Raw genomic sequence first — 25,849 nt, 5'->3', positions numbered from 1 at the left:
CATTTTCCCTAACTCTGTTATTTCATACATTATTTGCGCGTTCTATGATATGATGTGAGATTTAGGATATTTGAACTCCAAATTGTGATATTCATGACATTTTCTCCCAAATTGCTGATTAGCGCTCAGGAAAATGAATGGAAGGAAATTGTTTAGACCCTGTTTACACAGGTTTGCTTCTATAACAATTTTCTCACTTAGCCAAGAACAAATCTATAATGAAAGCCGTCTGCAAATAAGGTTTCACTCAAATACTTTTTTCTCACCGCAGACAATTCCTCTCGGACACAATGAACTTAATTATATAAGCATAACCTAATGTCGAAATGTATTGGTATAAAAGGCTTGATACAATCCTTGTACAACATGCTTGATAAAAATATATTGAAATTGGATTATAACGACCTACACTGTTTTACATCTTTCTTTTCCTTCTAATAAGCCATTATATATACTAATTAATACAAATAGATATGCTTTGTGGTTAATATAACAATTCTTCTACAGGTTCAAATATTGGTGTCTCTTACTTCAGCTACAGGGACAAAGATAACAGAAGATTTATCCTCTCTATGTTTATTTGCTTCAACGTATCTGCGATTCGGAAGTGCCTTTAAAACCTGCTGAATTTTTTCTAGTTTGTCCTTCATTTTACACAGCTTCTCCATCTCAGCCTCTGCTTCTCGTAATTCAGCTCCGTTCTTGATTGTTTTCTTTCTTCTTATTGCCTTCTCTTTTAACAATTTCAAACTGACATCATCACCAGTCCCGAAAGAAGCCTGCAGTACAAACATAATAAGCAATCACATATTTCTTCCAAACAGACTTTACATTACAGAAGTCCAGCCTCATAGCAATCTATGGTGGGTGCTAGATTCTTCATAACACGGATACTAGTCCTCTATCGATGACATTATAACTTCAAAATTTGTATAAATTAAGAAACACAGCAATCCTAGTCCTGTATGGATTTGGAACACAGAGTCTATAATATTGAAACTATGTATATACATGACATTGAGCAAAAAGAGAGGAACACCTTAATTTCCAACTCAGCAAGAATATATCGCATATGTGTGTAATGTTTGTTTGACGAATTTATAAATCAATGAATTTCTTAGTTACTTGCAACTAGGATCAATGACATTGTTAGTTACTTGCAACTAGGATATTAGAAACTTAGACCATCAATTTATGTTAATTTACACTTTTCTTATGAAGCTGTTACATTACAGAACAAGCCATTACTGGGAGCGAATTTTTGGCTTTCTTATCAGGGTAAAGTTCCTTTTTGTAACACTTTCAGTTCCTTTTGTCAAATCAAAGTTGCTATGATCTTTAGACTTCTAGAGTGGATATTCTGATAGCCAATCGACTATTTCAGCAATATATAGCACAAATAGCAAAACACCTTTTGCTACATTAGCTTTGGGTTAAATGGCTTAATATATCGTAACTCAATTGACCCTCAACTTGCAACTGAGTGACTGAACTCAAAAAGCTTGCATTTAACTAATTAGACCAATTATAATTTGCAACAAGATAACTCAACTAATAATGAATTGCACGTCCGTTAAATATCGCTGACTTCTAACAGAGGACCGTTAGCTTTTTACAAATCAGCAGCCACGTCATGTACCCCTGTCATTACTGCAGCAGGACTAACTAACGCGGCTGCTCTCCTCTAGCTGTTCTGCCCAGCCCCCATCTCCTTTGCTATACAATCGCGACCTCACGGCCGCCAACCTGCGTTCACTACCAACACCAATCGACCACCACCAACCATATATATATACAGACAATCACATACATACACAAACATACGAACACATACAAGACTTAATACCCAATCCGGTTGCTTGAATTCAATTCAATCCCTAAAAGTTTAGAACCCTAATCCCCCTTTCTCTCGTATAAATCGACTGTACGCGGGTTTTCGATTTGCTAAAAAATCGCATCTACGATTTTGTAATAAAATATTATTTTAATTTGTACATAATTAGAAGTATCATTTATAATAATTTTAAACATTTATAAAACTATTAAAAATATAACTGTAAATATAATAATAATAATAGTTAAGTAAAATAACAACAACAACAACAATAATAATAATAGTTAACAGCTGTCACTCGATTGCAAGTTTTAAATAGTAAAATCAGTTGACTTCAAGCTTTTTCCAGTTCAGTGACTCACTTGCAACTTTGGTGCGAGTTTAATCATGTTTAAGACATTTAACCCTATTAGCTTTCCATTGTTCCTGAGTCACGAATAAGGTTGGGTTTTGGTTTAACAGAAAGAACGAGGGAGGCAAGTAATGATGTTAATATAAAAAGTGTAGCAGAACAGTGGTGGAAAAGTATGAATTACACGAGAAAGCTGAAAAGAGTACAATTTTTTAAGAAATAAGTATGATAAAGATATGAGTTTAAGTAAATAACTTGTTAAGTTTAGTTTAAATTCAAAAATGGAATGGTGAAAACCGAAAAGATTGAAATATTGTGCATAAGTGTCCAAGATTATAGTTAATCCCCCCCCCCCCCCCCCCCCCCAAATTATAACCAGCAAGTAGCAAAGTACCGCATTTATTAAACGAAAACCATGCAGTAGAACGAACACAAGCATAGGCATATGATTACTTTTAAGTCTCTTTTTTAGGAATCACTTTCAGCTAAATTCAATTTCTCAACTTTCATTATAACTCAAAGATATCTCAAACGAAAGAACTTCCATCCTAGCTAAAAAACAGAATTTTCAGCTAAAGAATACCTTTTTACTGGTCTTTGAGCCAAGCTGTGTTCTTTCCTGTGGTGAACTGGTTAGCAGTGGAAGATTCTTTCTCCTGTGGAACTGTTTTATACTTTTTGGTTGGTTGACCGTATGTGCTGATGATATATTCTGTAGTGGCAGTAGATCTGCAGTTTTATCTTGGCCATTATCTGATTTGCACTCTATAGAACCACCTGGACTAGCACTATGCAACTGTTTCCCAATCTCTAGCTGTATATGTCAAGAGAGGTAATTACATTTAGAATCCAGATGCATATCAAAAGATCTATAGATGTACAGAAGCAGGCCCGGCTCAATAGAAAAAAAGGCCCTGTGCTAAATTTAAATATGGGCCCTTCTATTAACAAAATGTACACAACATAAATTCTGTTCTATTTCAAATTAATTTGGGACTTGACTTGAAACAAGAAAAACATCTAATAAAACATGCACATCGTCTGAGTAGCATATTTTTTTTTGGTGTAAAATAAATTAATTTTAAATATATATATTTATTCAAAACAAAATATAAATAATAATTATAATATATAATTTGTGACGGGAAATAAAAATTATATATTAATTATTCACTAAGAATATTTATCAAATCAATACAAAAGGCTCAAAATTATATAAATACTAACATAAGAATATATAGTATCAATTTATATATAATGATAATATTAATGCAATCGACTGACTGTAAAAAATTATATAAATAAAGGATTTTAATCAACATATAATAAAAATAAAATTACTTATATATGTGTGGGCTTAAAAATTTGGGGCCCTTCAAATTTTGAGGCCCTATGCTGAGGGGCTTCTTGCATATGCTATTCACCGGTCCTGTATAGAAGTCATGTGCCATTTTGCCATCAATATCAAGGATCCATGGAGCACTAGATAGAAAGAAACTCTCTTTTGGCAACCAATAAATTATCTCTCTAAAAATTATAAAATTATGAATTTTTCCAAAACCAAACCCTCCTCGATATGTTCAGCCAAAACCTATATCCCTTATTTCCCCAAGTACCCGCCCTTCAAGCCTCTCATAGCTCGTACTTCCTCTCCTATAACTACCACACCTCATTCTATAAACCAAGCTTTAAATTTCACGGAGAACGAAAGAAAAATCATTAAAGAACTAGTGTGTGTCTGTGTGTGCGCGCGTGCAATCCAAGGAGAAAAAATTTCATTGAATCACTTTCCAATCTACTGAAATCATTTGCCTTGGTATCTAGGCACAAGTCTAGCCAAACCAAGTCAATATTTCTTTGCTTATGTAAAATAACAGGCATATTATTGGTTTTATTGTAACCCTGGCTATTGTATAAAACTATGGTATCTACTATCTATACACAGATTAATTTTCCCGTTTGCTGTAACATATCTACTATCGACAAACAGATTACTTTTCCTGTTTACCGTAACATCAGTGGGTTCCCAACATACTAAACTAACTTCTGTTGTCATTCAGACTAGAAGCTATTTGTTCATCACAGTGCAACAGTGCATGGCAGATATATTCCAGTAATCAGTATGCTTCATGTCAGAGTTAAAAAGATCAATAGATAAACAATATAACAAATTTGAGCAAATGCATAGAGATGTTTAAAATATAAACTACCAAATAGATAGAGCATGCATATAATGTAAGGAATATTATGAAATAATAGAGTAACCAGCTCACCTTCCTAGATTTTAGCGCTAGGTAGCGAGCATTCTTGAACCATTTGTTAACCTGAAAGCAGCAAAAGTAACAGTAACATACGCATGAAGAGTACATACTCAGGCTTAGTGAGTAGTGAATCACTACAACAAACTCAAAAGCAATTCGTGGTCCTAAAATCCTGTATGTTATAGTTAGGTTTTCTCATTGGTAGTGATTGGGCCACTTAGCACTGTTAAAAATTTAAGAGTGCTTAACCTGTGGTGCTGCTAAATTATCTGTTGCATAGAAATTTATTAGCAAGGACTTTATAATGCACATTACATTGGTAGATAACCTTAAAAGAGATGCAATAACAAGATCAGACACATTTCATTTTAATTTTAATATAGTCTAAATCTGTACCAACCAAATCCTCTCTCATACCAGTTCCCTTACCCAGAGTGCAGCCAATTTAAACAAAGGTGTTACCTTTTCAAATTCAAGACCTAATTGATTAGAAAGATTTTCTCTGATCAATCTTGATGGAAGTTCGTTTTCCACAAATGCAAGGCGAAGCTTCTGCAGAAACAGGAAAAACTTGACGTAGATAAAATATTCCAATTTATTTCAGTGCAACTTGTGGTAAAATATAGAACTCAAATCACCTCAACTGCATCAGGAGGTAGTCTGAAAAAAGGCCTTCTATTATTCCGACTCAAAATAGTATCTTTCAGTTTTGTCGCACCCTTGTCTGGACATTTTTTGTCATTCTCACACAGAGTCATAAGGGTGCTGGCTGCATCAGACTCCTTCTCTCTCCTCTTCTTCTTTGTAGGACCCCAGTCTTCATCTTCACTGATTTGTTCATTCGCAAAAGTATCCTTGCCAAACATTTCCTGTTAGAAAGATACATAACCAACAATCCATACATAAGTAATCCCCAGAACCAGTACAGTAATATAAAAAACTGCCTAATATATACAAATCTATTCGTACATGACCCTAATAGTAGTATTAGAGGAGCGAAATACACTTACCTGAGTCTACATTTGTTAACACTTAACATTGTCTCGTTTTGGTCACACATGCAGGGGAACATTATCCACTATCAAAACCGTCTTATATTGCATATGGTCAAATAGTTTTTTACTTAGATCATAAAAATGATTCGTAATGGCCATTTCACAGAGGTTCTAATCTTATTGACACACTCCATTTATCCCACACATATTATTTATTCTTAAACACCTCAAGACTTGTTATTTCCATTTTCTGGAGATGCAAAATGGTAACCAAATGCAGCATTAGTGTTAAATTGGTTTAAGATTATGAAGAGTACACCTTACAAGTTTAAAAAATTTGATAGATTTGTAGTAGAATTTGACAGTAATGCTAGGGAAGAAAAATGGCAAGTGATACATTAGGCAATACGGATGAAAAGAGATACATTAGTAATCCCTTAAAAGGATTTGTGTAATTAACTCTTTCCTGCCCCTATATGGAGTACTTGGAACTCAGTAACTTGGTCACACTTGGGAGAAGAATGGATTAGAACTAAAAGATTTGGACCAAACCAAACATCTCAGGATATCCCACTTATACGTAGGGTCTGGGATGACTGGAGAGTGAGATGTACACAGAGCCCACACCTTGAAACTATATAATTTTGACTGAATTGATTTATTCATCGTAACAGAGATTATGCATTCAAGTGTCGAATTGAAGCACACATCCCAAATCATCTACTTCAATAACAAGGACGGATTTTTTAAACATCAAGCTTGACTTGTAAACACTTACATCATACAGCTTTTGATAGTTAACTTCTTTCCGTTGTCTGCGACCACCGATGATTTCACAATCACTTGTTTCATTAGAGTCTGCGCCAAAATTCGTTTTCCAGGTTCTTTCATCTAATGCTCCAAATTCAGAAAATAAATCACCCTCAGGCAAGCAAAGGCTGCTGTAACTGCTTGTTGCTCCAGAAGCCTCATCTTCTGATCCTGCTCTGCTGTGACTGCAGCTGCAGTTCTCAGAGTTTTCTGGATCAAAGTCATCATCCTCAGAATCATCTGATGGGAAATCCTGTTCTGGATCCAGAATAGAGCCTCCACCATCAGGCAAAGCAGCTTCTTCCTTGAAAATGTCCTATTTTGATCCCATATTAAAACAAATGCAGCAGCAGCACCAGATATCAAGAGAATATGAAGAGTTACAGCTAAAACTGACCTGCCAATTACTATCTAGAGAGAAGTGAGTGCCGAGATGCGCATTTATTGCTTCCAATATATCTGTCTTACATTCACAATATTTGCAAAACCAGCCTTGGTCGTCCAGCGGAACTATTGATCATTGAATACACTACAAGTAAGTTCCAAATATATGAATTCTGCACTTCATAGGAAAAAACAAAGGGAAGAGGATAATACAAGATACACTAAGGAATCCTTTCTGTTAGTACTAAAGATAAAGGGGGTCGGAGGAACTTACTGTTTTCAGTCAACAATGGAGGATCAAGACATTTTTGATGAAAAGCAGAGTTGCATGTCCCATCACACAGTATGATATCATTATCTGGGAAGGCTTCTCGCAACTTACATATTGCACAAATTATCTGAATAAAGTTGATAAAAGACATTAGCATAGCAATTCAAGCTAATCTATAATAATAGGAACAGTTTGGCTGGCATTGTCATTGTAATTATAGATTACTTTATTGCACTGATTGGTGATTAAAGATGAAGTGACATTTTCAAAATTTACAAAGTAGGTACCACGACACCAAAATTGTTTACAAAAAAAGTTGAAATGTAAAGAAAAATCGATGCAAAGATGAAATACTTGATACTCCGTATATCAATAAAGTAAACTTCAAGATTCGAAAAACGAAATTGAAAGACGAGTCTTCAATGAATTTAATTTTTTGAAATTCTAAACACTTGCAAATAGGTCCTTCATATAGTGTCAAGTATAATCGTATTTATTTTCAAAAAAAAAAAGTACAATTGTATTCGAATTTAAGCAAATTATGGCTATTGTGAATTTGTGATGAATTCTTACATGTTCATGGTAGACAGATCCATCAGGAGCCACTGCAGATTCTTCAATGCATCCTACAGCACCAAGTGAATCCAGCTGGCGTACGGCTTCCCTTATTGCAAGCTTACATTTTAATATCTGCTGCTTTGCTCTCTGTAGTTCCTTTTCTGGCCGAATCTTTTCTCGGCTGAGAAATAGGAAAATACAGAGTTTCTTATGAGGCACAATTTGAAGTCGACAGGATACTGGACAAACTTAACTTCTACTTTGTATCTAGTTGACTGTTAACAGTCTCAAGTTTCTAAAAATATGGACAGACTGCTACTATAAATATTTAAGTTTTTTACTCAATCTTTGTATCAGCAGTTAAAACCATTCTTGTTTATATTATTGCAAATTGATAGGAGGTTACAGAGTATCTCTAAACAATGAGAATATGCTCAAGTATGCAGGGCAATGAAACAGTTACAAGTTAATCATACAGCAGTGTTCCATACTTTCACTTAAACAAATTGTCAAGCACTCTCATAAATTGAATAATGATGTAAACATTAAGGTTGTGTTTTTGATTAAATGGAAGGGGTGGAACACAATGTAACTTGAGCTACTTCTAGATTTTTATCTGCAGTGTTCAATCAGCCCTATGGCCTAGTATAGAGGAGTTTGTTATATGGGCAACAGTACTTTGCAGTTTGCAGACATACATTTCTTTAACGATACAAATCTTATCCCACTATTGACACTGTAGGGGCAATAACAGATTTGTGCTCATTCTTCCCACACGAATACTTTAAAAATATTTATCATCTTCTATCTGCACACTATCATCTGCTTCAATCCTTAGATCCTCCTATGAAAATTTCTTCAAAACTTCCTTTCCTCTCCAATTAACCAACACAAAATAATTCCAAGTACCATGCAGTTAAAATTGTCAATCTTCTTCAAATATGGTCATTAACTTTTCTTTGAGACAGTTTTAACTTTTGACCATTATATCGACATTCTTTTGAACATAATATATCCAGGCTACATATTGCTACTAGCATTTCAGAAGACGATACTATAACAGAAAGGAACTCCTAAATTAGTGCTTCAAAGTTTTAATACATTTAATTTAGGATGAACAATGTTTAACCTACGATGTGTTATCACTTACCATTACTGGTTCTAGGTTCTATGAACTAAATTGATTGGTAATCCAAGTGCAACGGGTGAAGCAAATATGGGATAAACAATAATATTCCTGATATCTAGAATGCTGGCCACTTTCTCAAACTAAAGAGGTATTAACAAGAACTCTAAATTCAATTTCTTTACTTTCTATAGACTTGCATGCTGTACCAAAAAATTCCCAATAGTGGTCTTCTGTATGATTGTATATGAGGTTGCTGGCAGGGATCTACTGCCAAGACAGTCATTGTAATTTTCTATTGCAGACTAAGAGCCATAAAGATATTGGCACACAAAGTTGGGTAGAAAGAGTTAAATCTGAATGACTCATCTTAATTTTACTGCTATACCTAATACCACGTAACATAATACATTATAAGGAAATCTACAGACTCTAATTAAGATAAATACAGTAGCACATAATACGAGTTCGAGCAAAAGTATGATTTTTCTTCCCAATATGAGTTTAGAAATTATCTTCTAAGTGATAAAACAGCGGCCCACCAATCATATTGTCCGTAAAGAGCAGACTCGGGTTTTTAAGATTATATGCTAGGAATTCTCTCTTCGACTCAAAACTACCAGAGCCTCTGAGGTTTAATGTGGAATGAAAATACTATTAGACTAAGAAAAAATCTTTATACCTCTGACCTTTCCACCCTTCCCCTGCGTAAGCATCAATAAGGTTCTGTTCCAGCTTCATTTTTACTAGCAGGTACCTTGTTCTTCTCTGCAACCGAGTGGGTTCATCATGCTCCACGTTATCTTTTCGCCTTTTCCGTTTTCTACGTTTCTTTAAAGTTTGAGATTTAGCATTCTCTTTAGGTTGTGTTCCAGTTTCATTGGAAAGCTTTTCAACTTGGCAATTAAGTAGAGACTGCTTCTTCGAGGCCTTGATTTTCTGTAGCTTGGCTTTCTTGATCAGATTTTTTAAGGAGTCGTTTCTCCTGTCCTTTTTTACACTGTCTATTTTTTTCTTGGGGATGATTAAATTAATAAGTTTTTCCTGGGAATTCAGTTTTTGGTTCTTGGCTAGTGATTTCTCTTTAGCAATTTTCATCTGCAGTGACTTCTTTAACTCCATAAGGGTTTGCCTTTTTCCACCTCCAGTCATAATTTACTTCCTCTAGTAAGAAATATTCTACAAAGACAGAATACCAAAATCAAGTCATTACTTCTGCACCGATAGCTAAGAATTTTATAATGTGAACAGATGCAACTAAGATAGCATATAAAGCTTTGTACAAGGAATATAAAATGCAAACCATACTTCTAGTGAAAAAAATTCCAGAAGTCAAACATCAGGTATGATTAAATATTTACACTTTAAACTCCCCACGTGCTTTACATACAAGAGAGAAAATGGAAGTGGGAGGGAAAAACACTCTAACTTAAAAAACATATGTGTATACGAAAATATTTACACTGCACCATGAAACAAGAACACAAATTATGAAAAATGCGATGAAATGGTATGATTTCTATTAGCACAAAGAGATGTCCACAACATGTTGACTCGTAAAGTAGATTTTACATATTAAAGGGAAAATAGCAGCAACCACATAATATACCCCTCTTTTTGATAATTTTTAATAGTAATGGGGGCTAAGAACCATTCGCCATAGGGTTTAGCTTACTTAACTGAAGTAATTCAACGCAACACAAACGGCATAATCACAATTCACAACACTGCGGATTACTGAACAGCTAAATCTAATCATAATTATACACCATAAAAAGCTTCCTTGTTGTAATGCAAACGCAATCAAACATCTTCGCCCTAATTGTTGTAAAATTAGACACCTTTTATATCGCAGGCTACAAAAGGGCATTCTATATAGGACTCATTGCAACTAACAAAAAGTCGAAAACACTGGTCAATCATTCAAAACCACGACCAAACCAAAAATACCAAATCCTGTAACCATCCAACTAAACCCCAAACAATAATCGAGTACATGTTAGGCTGTCAGTAACACATAAACACAAAATCAACACCCCAACACAAACAGACATTGACAAAAAAATCTAACAACATGGGCACTACTTAAAATCTCAAACAAACTGCATACAACTAAATTAAAGCAAGATGTAACATGATATATTGACATTGATCTAAACAAAATTCAAAAGGGTACCCACATAATATAGCAAGCATTGTATCTAAAAGAACAAGTAAAAGGGTCATATAAAATACCCTGATCTTGAGAAATAGTCTAGCAGGCTGTGAAAGATTTGAAAATTGTGGTGAAAATCAAAAGGAAGTTGAATGGGGTTTGAGTATCTGGGGTTTTGGTAGAGTTGTGTGCATCGACTGCTTTGCAGGCGTTTAGACTTTCCTTTTTGCCATCTGTTGTATGTATTTATCGCTGCCTGCCTTGAGTTGAGCTAGCGCTCTCTCTCTCTCTCTCTGTGTATCTCGCCGAGATATATATTGGTAACTGACTCTTTTTAAAAGTATTTTATAGGAGTACAATTTCGAAGTCGAAGTTGAATTTGATTTTTTTATATTGGGCAGAGATGAAATTCTAGAGTGTTGGTTTAAATAATAGAATATTTATTAATCTGACAAATAATAAGATATATTTATTAATTACTTAAAAAAAGATATATTTATTAATTGATTAACTTTCACAATAAGATAACTCATAAAATTAATTCAACATATTTTTTAATATTTAATATATAAATAAAAATGTGAATATTTAAAAACCTCACCTTATATTATATCACAGAAAGTTAATTTAAATAAAATGGAGAAATTATAATTTTTAAAAAATAGAAAAATTTTGAGGCCTATACGGCGTGGATTTTTTTAAGAAACGAATTTTTAAAGCAAGCTCGGCAAGAAGATCCCACTAGAAAAGATATACTACTAACAGACAAGCCCATCTCGAGTTCATGGGTGGACTGGACTCAAAGCCCATCTTTCAGCGGATCAATGCCAAGCAATACACGACTCCCTGGTAAGACAAATGGCGGACAGGCCCATAAAACATATACAGTATAAGGATTAACAGGATATCCAAGCTAACATAGCCCAATAAAGCCCACTCAATTTAAATATTACGTTTCAGTTTAACTAAAAACATTTGATTTTTCAAAGAAATCTCCAATAAATTCTTAATAAATCTTAAATTGATAAATCAATTAATTAATTTTGTTTCTAAATTCCTGCGACCATGATGCTTATTAAATGAAAGTTAGCACGTCCAAGCCATGCCTCGCAGGAGTTGCAGCGGAGCGGAGATGGGGCCATTTGACCAAACTTAAAAAAATTGCTTAAAGTAAGAAGTGAAGTAAAAGTGAAAAGGAAACAAGTGAATAAAATATTTATAAAAAAAAAAGCAGAAACCATGAGAGAAGCTGACATTGTCAATTTGTTAAAAATATTTCTACTTTTTTACATAAACATGTCAAGAAAAAAAAATATCAGAAGCAACTTCTGGCTTTCCACACTGGCCAGGTATTTCTCGTGCAAAGAATCCCGAGTTTAGGTGCAAGTCATTAATGAGAGTTTGAAGTTTCAACTACATGAATGTGTTTAATCTCCATGTCGACTCACCTGCCGGTCTTCCACACCCAACTACCTCCTCACTCGCTATAAATCAGTAGGAGCTTAATCGAAGTCTAGTTTCTTTGTTCAATTTTCGTTCAATAATTATTCAAAAACAGAAATCTCTTTTCCTTTTTTCTTTTCTGTCAAAAAAAAAAAAGAAATCTCTTTTCTTTAATTTTGAATTTTTTAATAAAAAATATATATATCATACTTAAATTTGATATAGGTGAAAATCGAACTCAAGATATATAGCTTTACTAGTCACTTTAAATAAGAATAAATGAGTTAGTATGATATTTTTTAATTTTTGATGTAATTTAGTTATATGTTCGATTCAATATTTTTTAAAACATTACCAAAATTATAACAAATAGTATAATATAACTTAAAAAAAATATATAACTTTATAAAAAAACAAATATAATATAACAAGAACGTATCTAGCTTATGACTATGAATTTGATAATGAAATTTATTCCTCGAGGGCGACGCCCTTTTATTAATCAAATCAAGAATTAATAACATAACAACAGATCAAGAAGCATATGATTAAGATACTGTAAAGAGTTTACTGTTTACAGATCTTAGAGTGAAACTGTTTCGAAGGTTTATGAGTTCGGTCGCCTGTTACACGGCTCGCTAACTCCGTCTCGGCATGAGGATAAAATTATCTATCATTTTACTCAGAATAATATTATTTTTGTTATTTTTTCAAAACCATTCTTTCTAGAATTTATTTTACGGTTATTCTAAAATAAGTCACCACATCTATTCCAAAAAAAATATGAGGATAATATTTTTTACCATCAATTTTTTATAATATATAATATAAGGATACTTTATTGTTATTTAGAAAGAAGCTAACATAAGAAAAATGAAGAAAATATATCATGCATGATAGAAAGGTCAAACAAGAAACGCATGAGATACGTCATTTAGAGAAACGAGTTATCCATTTCATGTCATTATTGTCCGCATCCATAATGTACCAATTTCTTCTATAAAACGTGTAAATTTTCCTTCGCTACTAAGCTAGATATTTGCGTAAATCATAATACCCCATATCCTCCCACCCCAACTCGGACTATATATTAGCATAACTCGCTCTCCTAAGTTCAATCTATACAAGCTCTCTTAGTAGTCTTCAACTACACAAACTAAACTCGTATTAGTAAGGTTCTTGAATCTGTAAAATACTTTCATGTGTTGCGATGTTTTGTTTAAAGTCTAATTTATTTGGTTTTATGTTTGATTAGGTGAGGAAGAAGAAGATGGGCGGTCATCACCATCATGGTCACCCTCCTCCCCGTCATGATCATCATGAACATCATCATGGTGGGCATGGGAATCCTCTTATGACTCTCTTATGCTGTCCCTGTATGATGTTCTCCTCTATTTTGACGTGCCTGTGTTCACCCTTTCTGCGCTGCTTTGGGTGGGGTGAACACGGACATCACCATAGGCGGTACTGAAGGTTTTCACGAAAACAGACTCTCTTCCGCGTACCCGGGTCTGCTATGGTCTGTTCATCTCTTGAGATGTCATTCTTCTAAATCTTTATGATTTGTAGTAGTTGTATGAATCTGAGTTCAGGAATTCTGTTTTCGGGTTGTCTACTCTGATGCTGTAGCTTGTAATAATTTTGATCTTTTTTCATCTTCTCTAGCTGAATCTTTATCATATATTTTGCTAATTCGCTTTATCAGAGCCAAACACTTTTCGGGAAAAAAGATTAGAATATTTGCTTGCAGGATTCACTATCTGCATGTACGGTTTTTTCATGAACTGTTGTTTCACATCACAAATTAATTATTGAAGCTTCGTTCCACATAATTCCCAAACGTAAATCTATCTTGGGGCATTATGCTTCCTGTTTGAAGAGATTACGGTCGAATATGTTAGGATAGCACATCTCATGTGCGCTGGCATGTATTAATAGGGTCTTGGAGCTTGTTTAAGAGCTCCATTGGAGATGATATTAATCCTCATCCACGCCACAGGCATCTTCAAATCAGAACATGATAAATCAGTCCAAACTCCAAACCGCCTTACTAATAGGCTGCCCCAAATCCCAATACGTTGCCACAAGCATCTTTTGAGTTTTTAACTTCTCAAAAAGCTAAACATTTTACTACTAGTACCTTACAACCAACTATAACAAGATTCAGACAACTTGAAAATGACCAAAACTACATGGATTTCATGTTACGACATCTAAAAACAACACTCTGCCAACATTATCTAGCTGTCAAAACAAATGTGGGCAAATTTGCAAGCTGTAATAGCTTGTGTATAGTTTTCTCCAGAAGTATGATTTCTGAAGGATGTGTAATTACTATTTATACAGGATATCTTCATCATTTGATGCTTCCCTTGAGGATAGATGATGTGCATGGCCCAGTGGATGTCATAAATGGGATTCCCTTGAATGTTGCAATGCCCTTCTCATCAGTGAACAGATTCTGCACAACGGAAAGCATAGTCAAGCCAAAGACCAAAGAAAGATCCCATGTATATCAATGATGGGTATCATGGTAAAAGTGGAGATTCTATGGAGTACTTGGATTACTTCAAATCACCGCGCTGAAGTTTAGTCATTAGAGGATCAGCATTTAGAATGAGAAAAAACAATCTAATTTGGCTCGTAAACATTTTCCTTTCTTAAAATAACTACAGATGCATGCCATGCTAACTTTTACCATTATGTTAGATTTGAAAACAAAAACAAATGCACTTGCAGACCGTGCGTGTCATTCAAACACACTGACTGAAGGCTGATGCAAGGCTTGCAATACTCGGTTTTGTGCTCTCAATATACAAGGAACAAAGTCACCCACAGGCCACAACCGCTTTTACCAAAATAGTAATGATCACAACGTACCGGTGTTATTTTCTCCAATTGCTTCTTTTTAGGATTCAAGACATCTTCTGGTTTTCCATCATGTCTGGATGAACATATACAGCAGGGTTATTAGAAACCTAATTTTAAAATCAAAATGAATTGGCTGCAATCAAAGTTATCAAATCCAATTAGCAAAAGTTATCAATCCAAGGAGGGCTTCACTGGCAAGAGGGAAATCATTTGTCCCATCCACAATGCAGATTAAACAAATTTTCATTAGCATATATACAAAATGTTCAAAGTAACCAAAATATATATAACATTAAAAAATGCATAGGAAACAGTTCATATCAAGCACCGGTGTCTAGTTGATTTAATAAGGTTATTGTGTGATTTCTCTCCCTAGACCTGTTTATCAAACAAATGATGTTGAAGAATACTTCTGCCGATTACCCACAAAATTTGATTAGTAAACTTGAACTCTTACCTCACGAGAAGACATGTAGATGTAGCTATACTTATTCCACACCACTACACCGATTTTATTTCCTTAAAGAATTTTTGCTAGGGACAAAGTGGCATAATAATGTGAATATACCTAATTTTGTGACACAATATTACATTATTACCAGAAACTTTCCGGTTAAGTTCTCAATACAGGACAAAAATTTGACTTGGCATAAAAACCAGTTGTAGATTCACTAAAAAAACATTTCCACATCAGTAATGATTGTAAAGAGTGGATAGAAATATCTTGTTCGAGGTATTCAGATATGAAGAGATATAGTTCCGCATACCCGGAAAATGAAACAAACTCCCCAGGTTTGGCTCCATCTGGAACGATCAAGGGTTCTACTAAGGTATGATCTTCGCTAGAAGCACATAGCACCTGTAAAAGAGTAATAAAGACAAGTTTGGAAACGTCAACATTGTCCAAACTCTCACCCTTTCAGAACTAAGAATAGATTTACTTGTTTTGACCACCTTATTGTTTGTAACATAGAGATTTTGCTAACCAGAAATCCAGAATAATTACAATTTTCCAAGCTATTCGTATTTATAAATAATATTTCTATTGTAAATATATACAAATCATCATATTTTTACCATAATTTTTTGAATAAATAAGACAAAAGTTGTTTTTCTGACTTCACTATGATACAATTAAAATCCATTTTATCTGCAACATGGACCCCTTTTAGGAGGAAATTAATATTGTAAGAAAGACAAGAAGATGCACATAAAAAAAATCATAAGCATGTCCAACAAAAATGAGTTTCAAGGACCGGAATAAAAACAAAAAAGAAAGAGTTGCAAGGAAAACATACCAATCCTTGAGACATCACATCTCGTAACTTTCCAGGTTTTACATTTGTGATGAGTACCACGAGGCGGTTCTGCGAGGCAAGAGAAATATATTTTGGACAATGTAATATGGAACATATTAACATACATAGTTAAGTGCATATGATTTGTGTATTATGTACTAATTTTGTGAACATAAGATATATCGGTCTAGATAAAGATTCACTTGTGTTAATCTGCCATGCCAAGTCCGCACACCCACGTTCAATTTCGAATCCATATTCCAGGATCCTACATTATTTTGGACTAAGAATCTGACTCTTCAACACCTTTCGTGATAATAGATAAACCTAGATTACATAGTTGTTTAATGCATGTCATGAACTCAGCCACTAATATCCTCTATTGTTTAACAAGATTAGATCCTCTGTTACTATCGATGACACAAGTTGATTTGACTGATATATATAACGAACTTTAAATTATTAAATTTGCTTTGTGGAACTGCTCATCTCTGGTCAGCCATCCCTCAACTCCTCATCACTGTTATAGCGTCATCTTTTTCACAGTATTATGACATATATTCATGAATATAGTAATATTTCTCAAAAGAAGCACAGTGAAAATTCAGTAAATAAACATTCATACCGTAAGCTGATCTGGAGTGCAATATTTGGCCAGACCACTGACCACCTGACGCAATTTAGGCTCTCCAACATCTATCTCCTCAACCAGTAAGCTGCAACATATATTGAAGTGCATGATGATATTGTTACATTAAACATAATTCTAGTGTGCAGTGCCAATTGATCAAATCTGTAAACAGTAGTTAGTAACATGTGGCTACAAAATATGTCATCTTGAAAATAGAAAGATCACAAGGGAGAGGGGGAAGTTCAAAAGAAGACAAGTACAAAAGTTAACAGCACACCTGTCAGCTGATGGATGTTTATAAGCTTTGCGAATTAAGCCGACCTGTATTTTTAGTAAGCTAACATCAAGTTCTTTATCCTTCTCTTCTACTGCTGCTTTTTCAGGCATCTTCTTTTCTGCCGTGGTTTCTTTCTTCTTCTCTGCAGTTGTTTCTTTCTTCTTTTCTGCGGTGGTTTCTTTCTTCTTATCAGTGACTCCTTTACTTACTTTAACCTCCTTCTGGATGTCAAAAACAAGACAGCAAAAAAGTGCAGGGAATTAGTAATGTATAGTAAATCACTTGGTACCTCTCAAGGAAATTATAGCATTGATTAAATCATCCACTACACAATTGTCTTCATTCCCAAGCTCATTTATTAATTATTTATAATAAGGTCTTTCTACTGTGTGCCCACACTATATAATAATCAGGGATCACAAATATTAAGAAAGGTATGTAGTATGCAAAAATTAATTATAGCACTTCAGCCCCCTGTGATAGAGGCAACTTTTTTTTTTGTTGCTAATCTTATAATGGGCAGGGACATTGTCAATTGCAATGATCTCACCCTGTGGACCTGTCTCACTTTAATGCGCAAATAAAAAAAAATTCATATGAAACCCCGGAAGTTCTATACCAACAGCAACAATACTAAGGAATGGTAAGGAACTAAATTCATTTGAGCCAACTTGGAATCTAGTATAACAGATGTAACCAACAAACATTACTAATTTACTACTGCCAGCCTAACTGACCAAATTTGGTAGAAATTTCAAATAATCTAAATAAAATATAGTCAATGGCATTAAAACTTGGCGATGACATACAGAATCAGAAGTTTTTTGACTAGTAGAGCTCATTTCAGCAGGACCAGCATCTTTTGGGCCCTGCGCTGCCTTCTTTGTATTTGATGCTACTTCTACCTTTGGTAGAGCATCTTTCACCTGAAATGATAAAAGATGGCAATTTAAGAATGGAGCATACTTGGCCATTGGAACCTCGAGGATGATTAAGCATTTGAAATCATGAGTTCATTAAATATCAGATACACAATCTTTTACGAGAATGTGCAGACTAATTCTAATCAACATGACATATTAATATTAGACTACCACAAACTCATTCTAATTCGACAGGGGAAACCGTGAAGTATATGGTACATTTAAAAACTTTAGAGACCTACACGAATGACATCATTTCTGTGTATTCTACTGCAACTATATTACAGAAGCTATGACTCCATCGCTTTAATGCAAAATCAATAGTAAGATGGATCAAAGGTTAACAAACCAATTCAAATGAGTAGGTGTTTAATAAAAGTACATCACTTACTGGCAGCTCAAAAGGGGCCTTGTTTACCGTAATCTGTTCAAATAGTTCGCTGATGTTCTCTTTGTTCTGCCAACGAATTAGAAGGTTAAATTATGCAGATTTATGAAGAAATGTACAATAAAAGCACTTTGCAATTTGCAGGCGTTACTAGTATGAAGTCTTGTGCATACATATAATGGCCTCTTAGCAAATTCATAAAACATGTGAGGTTTTTAAAAGAAAACACAAAAAAGTCTTGTGCAAAATTGTGGAATACCTGGATGTAATCAATCCATCTCATAAGATGTGGCAACTTCTTTCTATCGGAGTCTGGAAGACCAATCTGCGAATAAAGAATCACCCATATACTGTTAGGGCATCAAAATAGTATTAAAAGAACTTTGAAATCTGAACACGATTTATACTTCAATAAAAGTCGCTCATCAGCTAATTACAAATTGCAGCTACAATAAATGGATGATGCATACCACTGACGATTGAACAACTGAGAAGACGATGATATCGGCAGCAGAAGTTTCTATTCCACGACCCACAAGAACAGACTTCTGTATTAGCTCCCCATTTAATTCATTGAGGACCTTTAAGCATGCTTCAGAATCAACAGGAAAAGTTTCGGCAAAAGATATCCACTTCGTCAACTGCACCACATTTTAAGCTTTTACATTGTTTAGAATTTCATGCATCATCATACGAATTTTCCATGTACATGCCCATATATGATATTTCAAACTAATTGCCTCAAACAGATAATAACATCTTCCACTATAATCACCTCACCCCTTTTGGTCGAATTTCGCACAAGGCCATAAAATTACACATATATCCTTACCTCATCGCTATTTTCAACCGCAGCCGATGCTTTCAACACATTTCCACACAAACTCGTAAGATCTCTGACTTTGTCATCCAGGAATAATTTCTGCATAACAAGCAGCAGACACTACTTAATTACTCGCACAGCAAATTACCTATAAACAGACACATTTTTCACAGACAATAATATTCGGTGCTTATACTCATACCGATTAAATTCCGAACAGCAATAAGCCGAAAACTATGCGCAAAAATTACAGTTCACTACCTGAAGAAAATATAAGCAATATCCTACCATCTAACTCTCAATTTTAGCATTCTAGTAAGATTAACAAAATTCTACTAATACTACTAGTACAGTAGTACTGCTAATTAATAAATTAAACTCCTAAAAATTGAGAAGAGCGTTTGAATAGCTAAGTGATTTCGATTAATTTACCGAATATGAAGCTAAAAAATCATCAGGAAGTGAATATACAGAATAATAAATGAAATTTAATTATATAGATAGAAAGAGGCTTACAGGATCTAACGAGAGACGTTTGCAAAGCGCCAAAACGATGTTTCGGTTTCGATTCTCGACTTGGATTTGGTTCGATGCCGCCATTGATTTTGATTTTAGGGCTTCTCAGTTCAGGTTTCTGGTTTCAAGTATCACTGTAGTTTCTCTGCTGCTTGCGCGTGACATTTGTTGGGCTTTAAAATTGGGCCAAGAACTTTATGTTTTTCAGTTGTACTTTGTACGCAAATTGTATATTCGAATCGGGAAGCCCAAACGTTTCACAGTATAAACTTGGCCCAACAACTTTTTGTTTTTCAGTTGTACTTTGTACACAAATTGTAGATTCGAATTGTAAAGCCCAATAGCTTCACAGTGTTTTTTTTGTTGAATCTGTAACACGATTGGGTTCAGTGGAGTGATATGGGTTGGGGATCGAAATACTCGTATTTTAACTAGGCCCTATAACATTCTCTGTGAGCGTGTTTAAATTTCACACGGGTTGACACATATTTTAAATTTTTTATAAAATATAATTTTATATATTATTTTAACTTTTTGAAAAATTATATTTAAATTTATTTGTTTTTGGAAGATATCACTTTGTAAGGTCGTTTAGCTTAAATCAAACGAAATATTTATTTCTTACAAGTGAAAATTATTTATAAGTAAAAGATAAATTTTTATTCATGTCTCTGAATTTTTTTTTGATATTTACAATTTAATAAATTATTAATATAATAGTAAAATATTATAAATTACGTTTAAAATGATCTTATATACTTTTGTAGAGTAGTTATATTTAAAATTTATTAAGATAGAATTTTTAATTTTTAATATTGAACTTATAGCATCTCTGCAGAAACCATGAGTAGCCAAACACCCCTCTTGATCCCCGTCAAAAAGTAACGCCTCAGACACCCTCCTTACGTGGCTGCCACATCACCACCCCTCCCTCCACGTGTAATAGCATTAAAAGCAACACAGCTCATTCCCAACTTCCCTCTGTTACTTGCCATTAATAAGAAAGTCGTTTATTTTTCTTTTCTGTCTGTCCACACCACTCTCTCACCACTCCCTCTCTCTCTCTCTATCTCTCTCCCTCACACACACAAACACACACAAAAGACACTAACAAAAAGCAGCATGTCTAGTGAGAGAAAATCTAGAGAGAGAAAGCTCAGAGCGATACTATCTCCGGCATTCCACGCCTCCCGGCAGCTTCTTCACTGACTCTCCCCGCAACTTTTTCCGGTAAATTCGCTGATTCGTGTTTTCCGATGCCGGATTTGTATTTTCCGGCGATGTAGTGGTGGAACTGAACTTGCACTATGGAGTTTTATTAGCTTTTAAGTTGAATTAGACTGTTTATTTGTTGTAGGGCTGTTTGTTGAGTGTGCGCTTTCCTTTTCTGCGATATGTTTGTGTTCTAGGTTTCCTTTTGTAATGTACTTTGTTAAATGTTAAAAACTGGAAATCGGTTCGATTCGGTTAGTTTACCGCGTAATGACTGCTCTGAATTGATCTAAGCGTACTCGAAAAGATTAAAATGTATATAAGTTTAAGTAAAATTTGTTGTGTCGGTGCAATGTGTGATTAGCTTAGTGTAACGGTGTTTTAGCTAATTGAGTTGTTTGGAAGTAATGAATGTTTGGAAGAAAAGCGCAATAAGGAGACTTTTTTGGTGTAACTTTTGAGAGGTTGTTTGGATGTCAGCTTCATATGGTTAGATATGTCTATTAGAGTTTGTTGTGGAACCAAATGTGTTAAACTAATATTTTCGTTTTTTCGTGTTTAGGTTTCAGGCGAGTTGCTGATTTTGTGTCTATTTATGTAATTTTCGAGGAGGAGGTCCTCTTTGATTTTAAGTTGTAGATTGAAGATGAGAAGCTTGTTTGTTCACACAGTATTGTTGTTGCTAGTTGTGGGTCAAGTAAGATCTTTGAACCCGTCACTGAATGATGATCTATTGGGACTCATTGTATTTAAGGCTGATATTCAAGATCCAGATGGAAAGTTAGAATCTTGGAATGAAGATGATAATAGTCCCTGCGGATGGATGGGGGTTAGATGTAACCCTAGATCTAATAGAGTTACGGAGTTGAATCTTGATGGTTTTGGTCTTTCTGGAAGGATAGGCCGAGGAATTCTCCAACTTCAGTTTCTACGGAAGTTATCACTTGCTAAGAATAATCTTACTGGGAGCCTAGCCTTTAGTCTCGCCCAGTTGGAAAACCTGAGGGTTGTTGACTTGAGCCAGAACAATCTTGGAGGCCCTATTCCAGGCAATTTCTTTAGCCAATGTGGCTCGTTAAGATCGATTTCTTTGGCTAATAACAAGTTTTCAGGACACATTCCAGATAGATTAAGCTCATGCTTTACACTTGCTACACTTAACTTCTCCGGGAATCAGTTTTCAGGTCTGCTGCCTTCTGGGATTTGGGATATGCAGGGGCTTAGATCACTTGACTTGTCTAGTAATCTGCTTGAGGGTGAGATACCCAAGGGCATTGAAGGAGCAAACAACTTGAGAGAAATACATTTGGAAAAGAATCGATTAACTGGCGAGGTTCCAGCCGGAATCGGTAATTGTTTGCTGCTAAGATCAATAGATTTTAGTGATAATTCTTTTTCAGGATTTATTCCAAGCACAATGCAGATGCTTACTTTGTGCAATAATCTTAATTTACACAAGAACTCCTTTTTGGGTGAAGTCCCTGAATGGATTGGAGATATGAAAAGCCTTGAGAGTCTGGATCTTTCTGAAAATAGATTGTCTGGACCAATGCCAATTTCTTTGGGGAAGCTTCAGTCTCTGAAACTTCTGAATCTATCCAAAAATTCCCTTTCAGGGAGCTTGCCTGAGTCGATTATCAATTGCGTAAACCTTGTTGTGGTGGATGTAAATCAGAATTTTTTGACTGGCAAGCTTCCATCCTGGTTGTTTGGATTGAGTTTACAGAAAGTTGATTTCTCAGAGAATAATTTAAACGGAAACATAGATGCTTCTGTGAAATCTTTGACGGACCACTCCCGCAGAAGCCTTCTAGTATTGGATATATCTAACAATTCATTGACTGGTGAAATCCCATCTGCTCTTGGGGACATTAGCAGCTTGCAATACTTAAATTTGTCCAGAAATTCACTGACAGGTGGCATACCAGACAGTATTAAAAATTTGAAAGCTTTGGATGTTCTTGACCTGAGTAACAACCAGTTGACTGGAAGCATTCCCATGAAAATCGGAGACGCTGTATCTTTGAGGAAGTTGTGGTTAGAGAAGAACTTCTTGTCCGGGGATATTCCTGCTTCTATAGAAAAGTGTACTCCACTGACATCATTGTGAGTATTTCTTTTCTTTTTGTATAATGTCAATTACTCTTAGTATTCCATAATCATGTACTACTGGGACAATACATCAATTTTCTTAATACATAACATCAATTTCTCTTAGTATTCCAAATTTCATATATATATTATTCTTGTTGCAGGATACTGTCACACAACAGCCTGACTGGATCTATCCCTGTTGCCTTTGCTAAGCTTACGAACCTTCAAACTGTTGACCTGTCATATAACAAATTCTCTGGAACTCTACCAAAGCAATTGGCTAATCTTGCCCACCTTATTTCCTTCAACATATCACACAACCAGGTCCAAGGTGACCTGCCTGCTGGTGGTTTCTTCAACACTATTTCCCCATCTTCCCTATCCGGCAATCCATCTCTTTGTGGTGCTGCAGTAAATAAGAGTTGCCCTGCTGTCCTTCCCAAGCCAATTGTCCTAAATCCTAATTCTTCTGATTCCAATCCAGACTCAATCCCTGTCAATCCTGGTCACAAAAAAATAATCCTTAGCATTTCTGCGCTTATTGCCATTGGTGCAGCTGCCACGATTATCATTGGGGTAATTGCCATTACTGTTCTCAACCTCCGTGTTCGATCCACTACACCTCATTCTGCAGCAGCTTTCACACTATCTGGAGGAGATGGCTTCAGCAGTTCCCCTACCTCAGATGGCAATTCTGGGAAGTTAGTGATGTTTTCTGGCGACCCTGACTTTAGCACAGGAGCACATGCACTTCTCAATAAAGATTGTGAGCTTGGGCGTGGTGGCTTTGGAGCTGTCTATCGAACAGTTCTTAAAGATGGGCGGTCAGTTGCCATTAAAAAGCTCACTGTTTCCAGTCTTGTCAAGTCGCAAGATGATTTTGAAAGGGAAGTTAAGAAATTGGGGAAAATTCATCACCGTAATCTTGTGGCCCTCGAAGGTTATTATTGGACTCCATCACTACAACTCCTTATATATGAATTTGTTTCTGGCGGAAGCTTGTACAAGCAACTTCATGAGGTGTCAGGAAACTCTCTTTCATGGAATGAGAGATTTACTATTATTCTTGGAATAGCTAAAAGCTTGGCTCATTTGCACCACCAGAACATTATACACTACAACCTGAAATCAAGTAATATCTTGATTGACAGCTCAGGAGAACCAAAAGTTGCGGATTCTGGTCTAGCGAGGCTGTTACCTATGCTAGATCGTTACATTTTAAGCAGCAAGATTCAGAGTGCACTTGGCTACATGGCACCTGAATTTGGATGTAAAACTGTAAAAATTACAGAAAAATGTGATGTATACGGGTTTGGGGTTTTGGTACTGGAGGTGGTTACCGGAAGGAGACCGGTTGAGTACATGGAAGACGATGTGGTAGTACTCTGTGATATGGTCAGAGGGGCACTGGAAGAAGGCAGGGTGGAGGATTGTGTTGATGAGAAGCTAAGGGACAAGTTTCCACCCGACGAGGCAATTCCAGTAATTAAGTTAGGCTTGATTTGTACATCACAGGTGCCTTCAAATCGGCCAGACATGGCAGAGGTGATAAACATATTGGAGCTGATCAGATGTCCTTCAGAAGGCCAGGAAGAGTTGGTATAACTACTAACTAAGCTTGATGTTTTAAATTTGATAGCTTGTTCGGCGAAAAGGAATCCGGTTCTTTTGTTCAAATGGTAGAGGGAAGTAATATTAAAGTTTGAATTCTTCCCCTTTTAGTTTCCCCTAATTTTTCTCTTCACCATTAGGGTACCTTTTAGCTTGTGCTTGTATTTCTTAGTTCCTTCTCCAATGTTAGAGTTGGTTATCGGATTTCTTTTCACCGGGTGCAGTACGGGGAGTCTTGAACATTCTTACTCGCTTAACTAATTATTATCTTGTTCCACTTCTTAATAGTATTTGTTACTACATTGTGCTTGAAATTTAGTACCCATATGTTTACCAGAATGTCTTAGAATTGTGCTATGTCTTAGAATTGTGCTTCCATGCTTTACCTAGAAGGTGGTGGTATTTTTAAGTTCCCATGTGTTTTGGTGAGTCAAGAAATGTGGAATAGAAGTTGTTATTGCATTGTCAACAGAATAGAAAGAATTATGAGGTACTGCAGCTTTTGCTTTGTCCTCTTATGGCTGTCCTCTAGTGGGATCAAATTGAAATACAGAGATACTGTAATATATGCCTGGTATGATTAATTGAATATAATACATAAGTCAAAAGTGAATTGACAGTGAAGATTCTTGATGACAACCTTGAAACAAGCATATAATCTAAGTGCTTATTATACTAGTAATAAGATTGACATCAAAGATGGTGCATGAAATATAAAGTAGACTATATAGAATTGTTAATGTTGCATGGGGAAATGTTTTCTCTATTTACCCATATCTCACATCTGTGGCAACATCATATGCCTTATCCAAAATTTCCCTTTCCCCTTGTTTGATGGATTTGGCTTGAAGCTTTGGTCTGTTTCATTTGCTGTTTAAAGCATGATCCCAAATTTCCATTTCCCCTTGTCAAATTTGATAAATGGCTTGAAGCTTTCTATTTCATATACCTTTTGAAGATGGCAGTAGTGTTGTTATTAGTATTGAATCTTGAGTAGCATGTGCATAGATTAGAGA

General features: G+C 35.2%; 3 protein-coding genes and 1 long non-coding RNA gene across 6 annotated transcripts; 2 read left to right on the top strand and 2 right to left on the bottom strand.

The window, feature by feature from the left end:
* Positions 1 to 370: 370 nt before the first annotated feature.
* On the bottom strand, positions 371 to 11,066 carry LOC108224413 (pathogenesis-related homeodomain protein). The gene is made up of 11 exons (XM_017399033.2): positions 10,827 to 11,066; positions 9,274 to 9,770; positions 7,481 to 7,646; positions 6,911 to 7,034; positions 6,650 to 6,762; positions 6,221 to 6,568; positions 5,086 to 5,316; positions 4,910 to 4,999; positions 4,460 to 4,510; positions 2,770 to 3,000; positions 371 to 779 (listed from the first exon to the last, which is right to left on the bottom strand). The coding sequence occupies exons 2-11, from the start codon at positions 9,741 to 9,743 to the stop codon at positions 510 to 512; spliced, it is 2,094 nt and encodes a 697-aa protein (XP_017254522.1). The 5' UTR covers positions 9,744 to 9,770; positions 10,827 to 11,066; the 3' UTR covers positions 371 to 509.
* Positions 11,067 to 13,217: 2,151 nt separating this feature from the next.
* On the top strand, positions 13,218 to 13,844 carry LOC108192874 (uncharacterized). Its single transcript, XR_001801071.2, has 2 exons — positions 13,218 to 13,359; positions 13,445 to 13,844. It is a non-coding gene; the product is annotated as an uncharacterized LOC108192874 (long non-coding RNA).
* Positions 13,845 to 14,296: 452 nt separating this feature from the next.
* On the bottom strand, positions 14,297 to 20,115 carry LOC108192873 (uncharacterized). 2 transcript variants are annotated; one of them, XM_017359381.2, is made up of 12 exons: positions 19,917 to 20,115; positions 19,410 to 19,499; positions 19,048 to 19,218; positions 18,837 to 18,902; positions 18,581 to 18,646; positions 18,076 to 18,192; positions 17,267 to 17,487; positions 16,984 to 17,074; positions 16,359 to 16,427; positions 15,828 to 15,919; positions 15,070 to 15,133; positions 14,297 to 14,650 (listed from the first exon to the last, which is right to left on the bottom strand). In XM_017359381.2, exons 1-12 carry the CDS (start codon positions 19,998 to 20,000, stop codon positions 14,546 to 14,548), a joined length of 1,236 nt encoding a protein of 411 aa, XP_017214870.1. In that variant the 5' UTR covers positions 20,001 to 20,115; the 3' UTR covers positions 14,297 to 14,545. The 2 variants fall into 2 exon arrangements, with proteins under 2 accessions (XP_017214870.1, XP_017214872.1); XM_017359383.2 differs by having other exon boundaries at positions 17,267 to 17,484; positions 19,917 to 20,075.
* An 811-nt stretch (positions 20,116 to 20,926) lies between these two features.
* On the top strand, positions 20,927 to 25,118 carry LOC108227853 (probable LRR receptor-like serine/threonine-protein kinase IRK). 2 transcript variants are annotated; one of them, XM_064079560.1, is made up of 3 exons: positions 20,927 to 21,146; positions 21,698 to 23,234; positions 23,384 to 25,118. In XM_064079560.1, exons 2-3 carry the CDS (start codon positions 21,775 to 21,777, stop codon positions 24,825 to 24,827), a joined length of 2,904 nt encoding a protein of 967 aa, XP_063935630.1. In that variant the 5' UTR covers positions 20,927 to 21,146; positions 21,698 to 21,774; the 3' UTR covers positions 24,828 to 25,118. The 2 variants fall into 2 exon arrangements, with proteins under 2 accessions (XP_063935630.1, XP_017258707.1); XM_017403218.2 differs by having other exon boundaries at positions 21,691 to 23,234.
* The last annotated feature ends 731 nt before the right edge of the window (positions 25,119 to 25,849 follow it).

This window comes from Daucus carota, chromosome 6 (assembly GCF_001625215.2).
Source record: "Daucus carota subsp. sativus chromosome 6, DH1 v3.0, whole genome shotgun sequence".
Lineage (NCBI taxonomy): Eukaryota > Viridiplantae > Streptophyta > Magnoliopsida > Apiales > Apiaceae > Daucus > Daucus carota.
The sequence above is the reverse complement of the archived record's forward strand: the minus strand, read 5'-3'. Positions and strand labels throughout refer to the sequence as shown.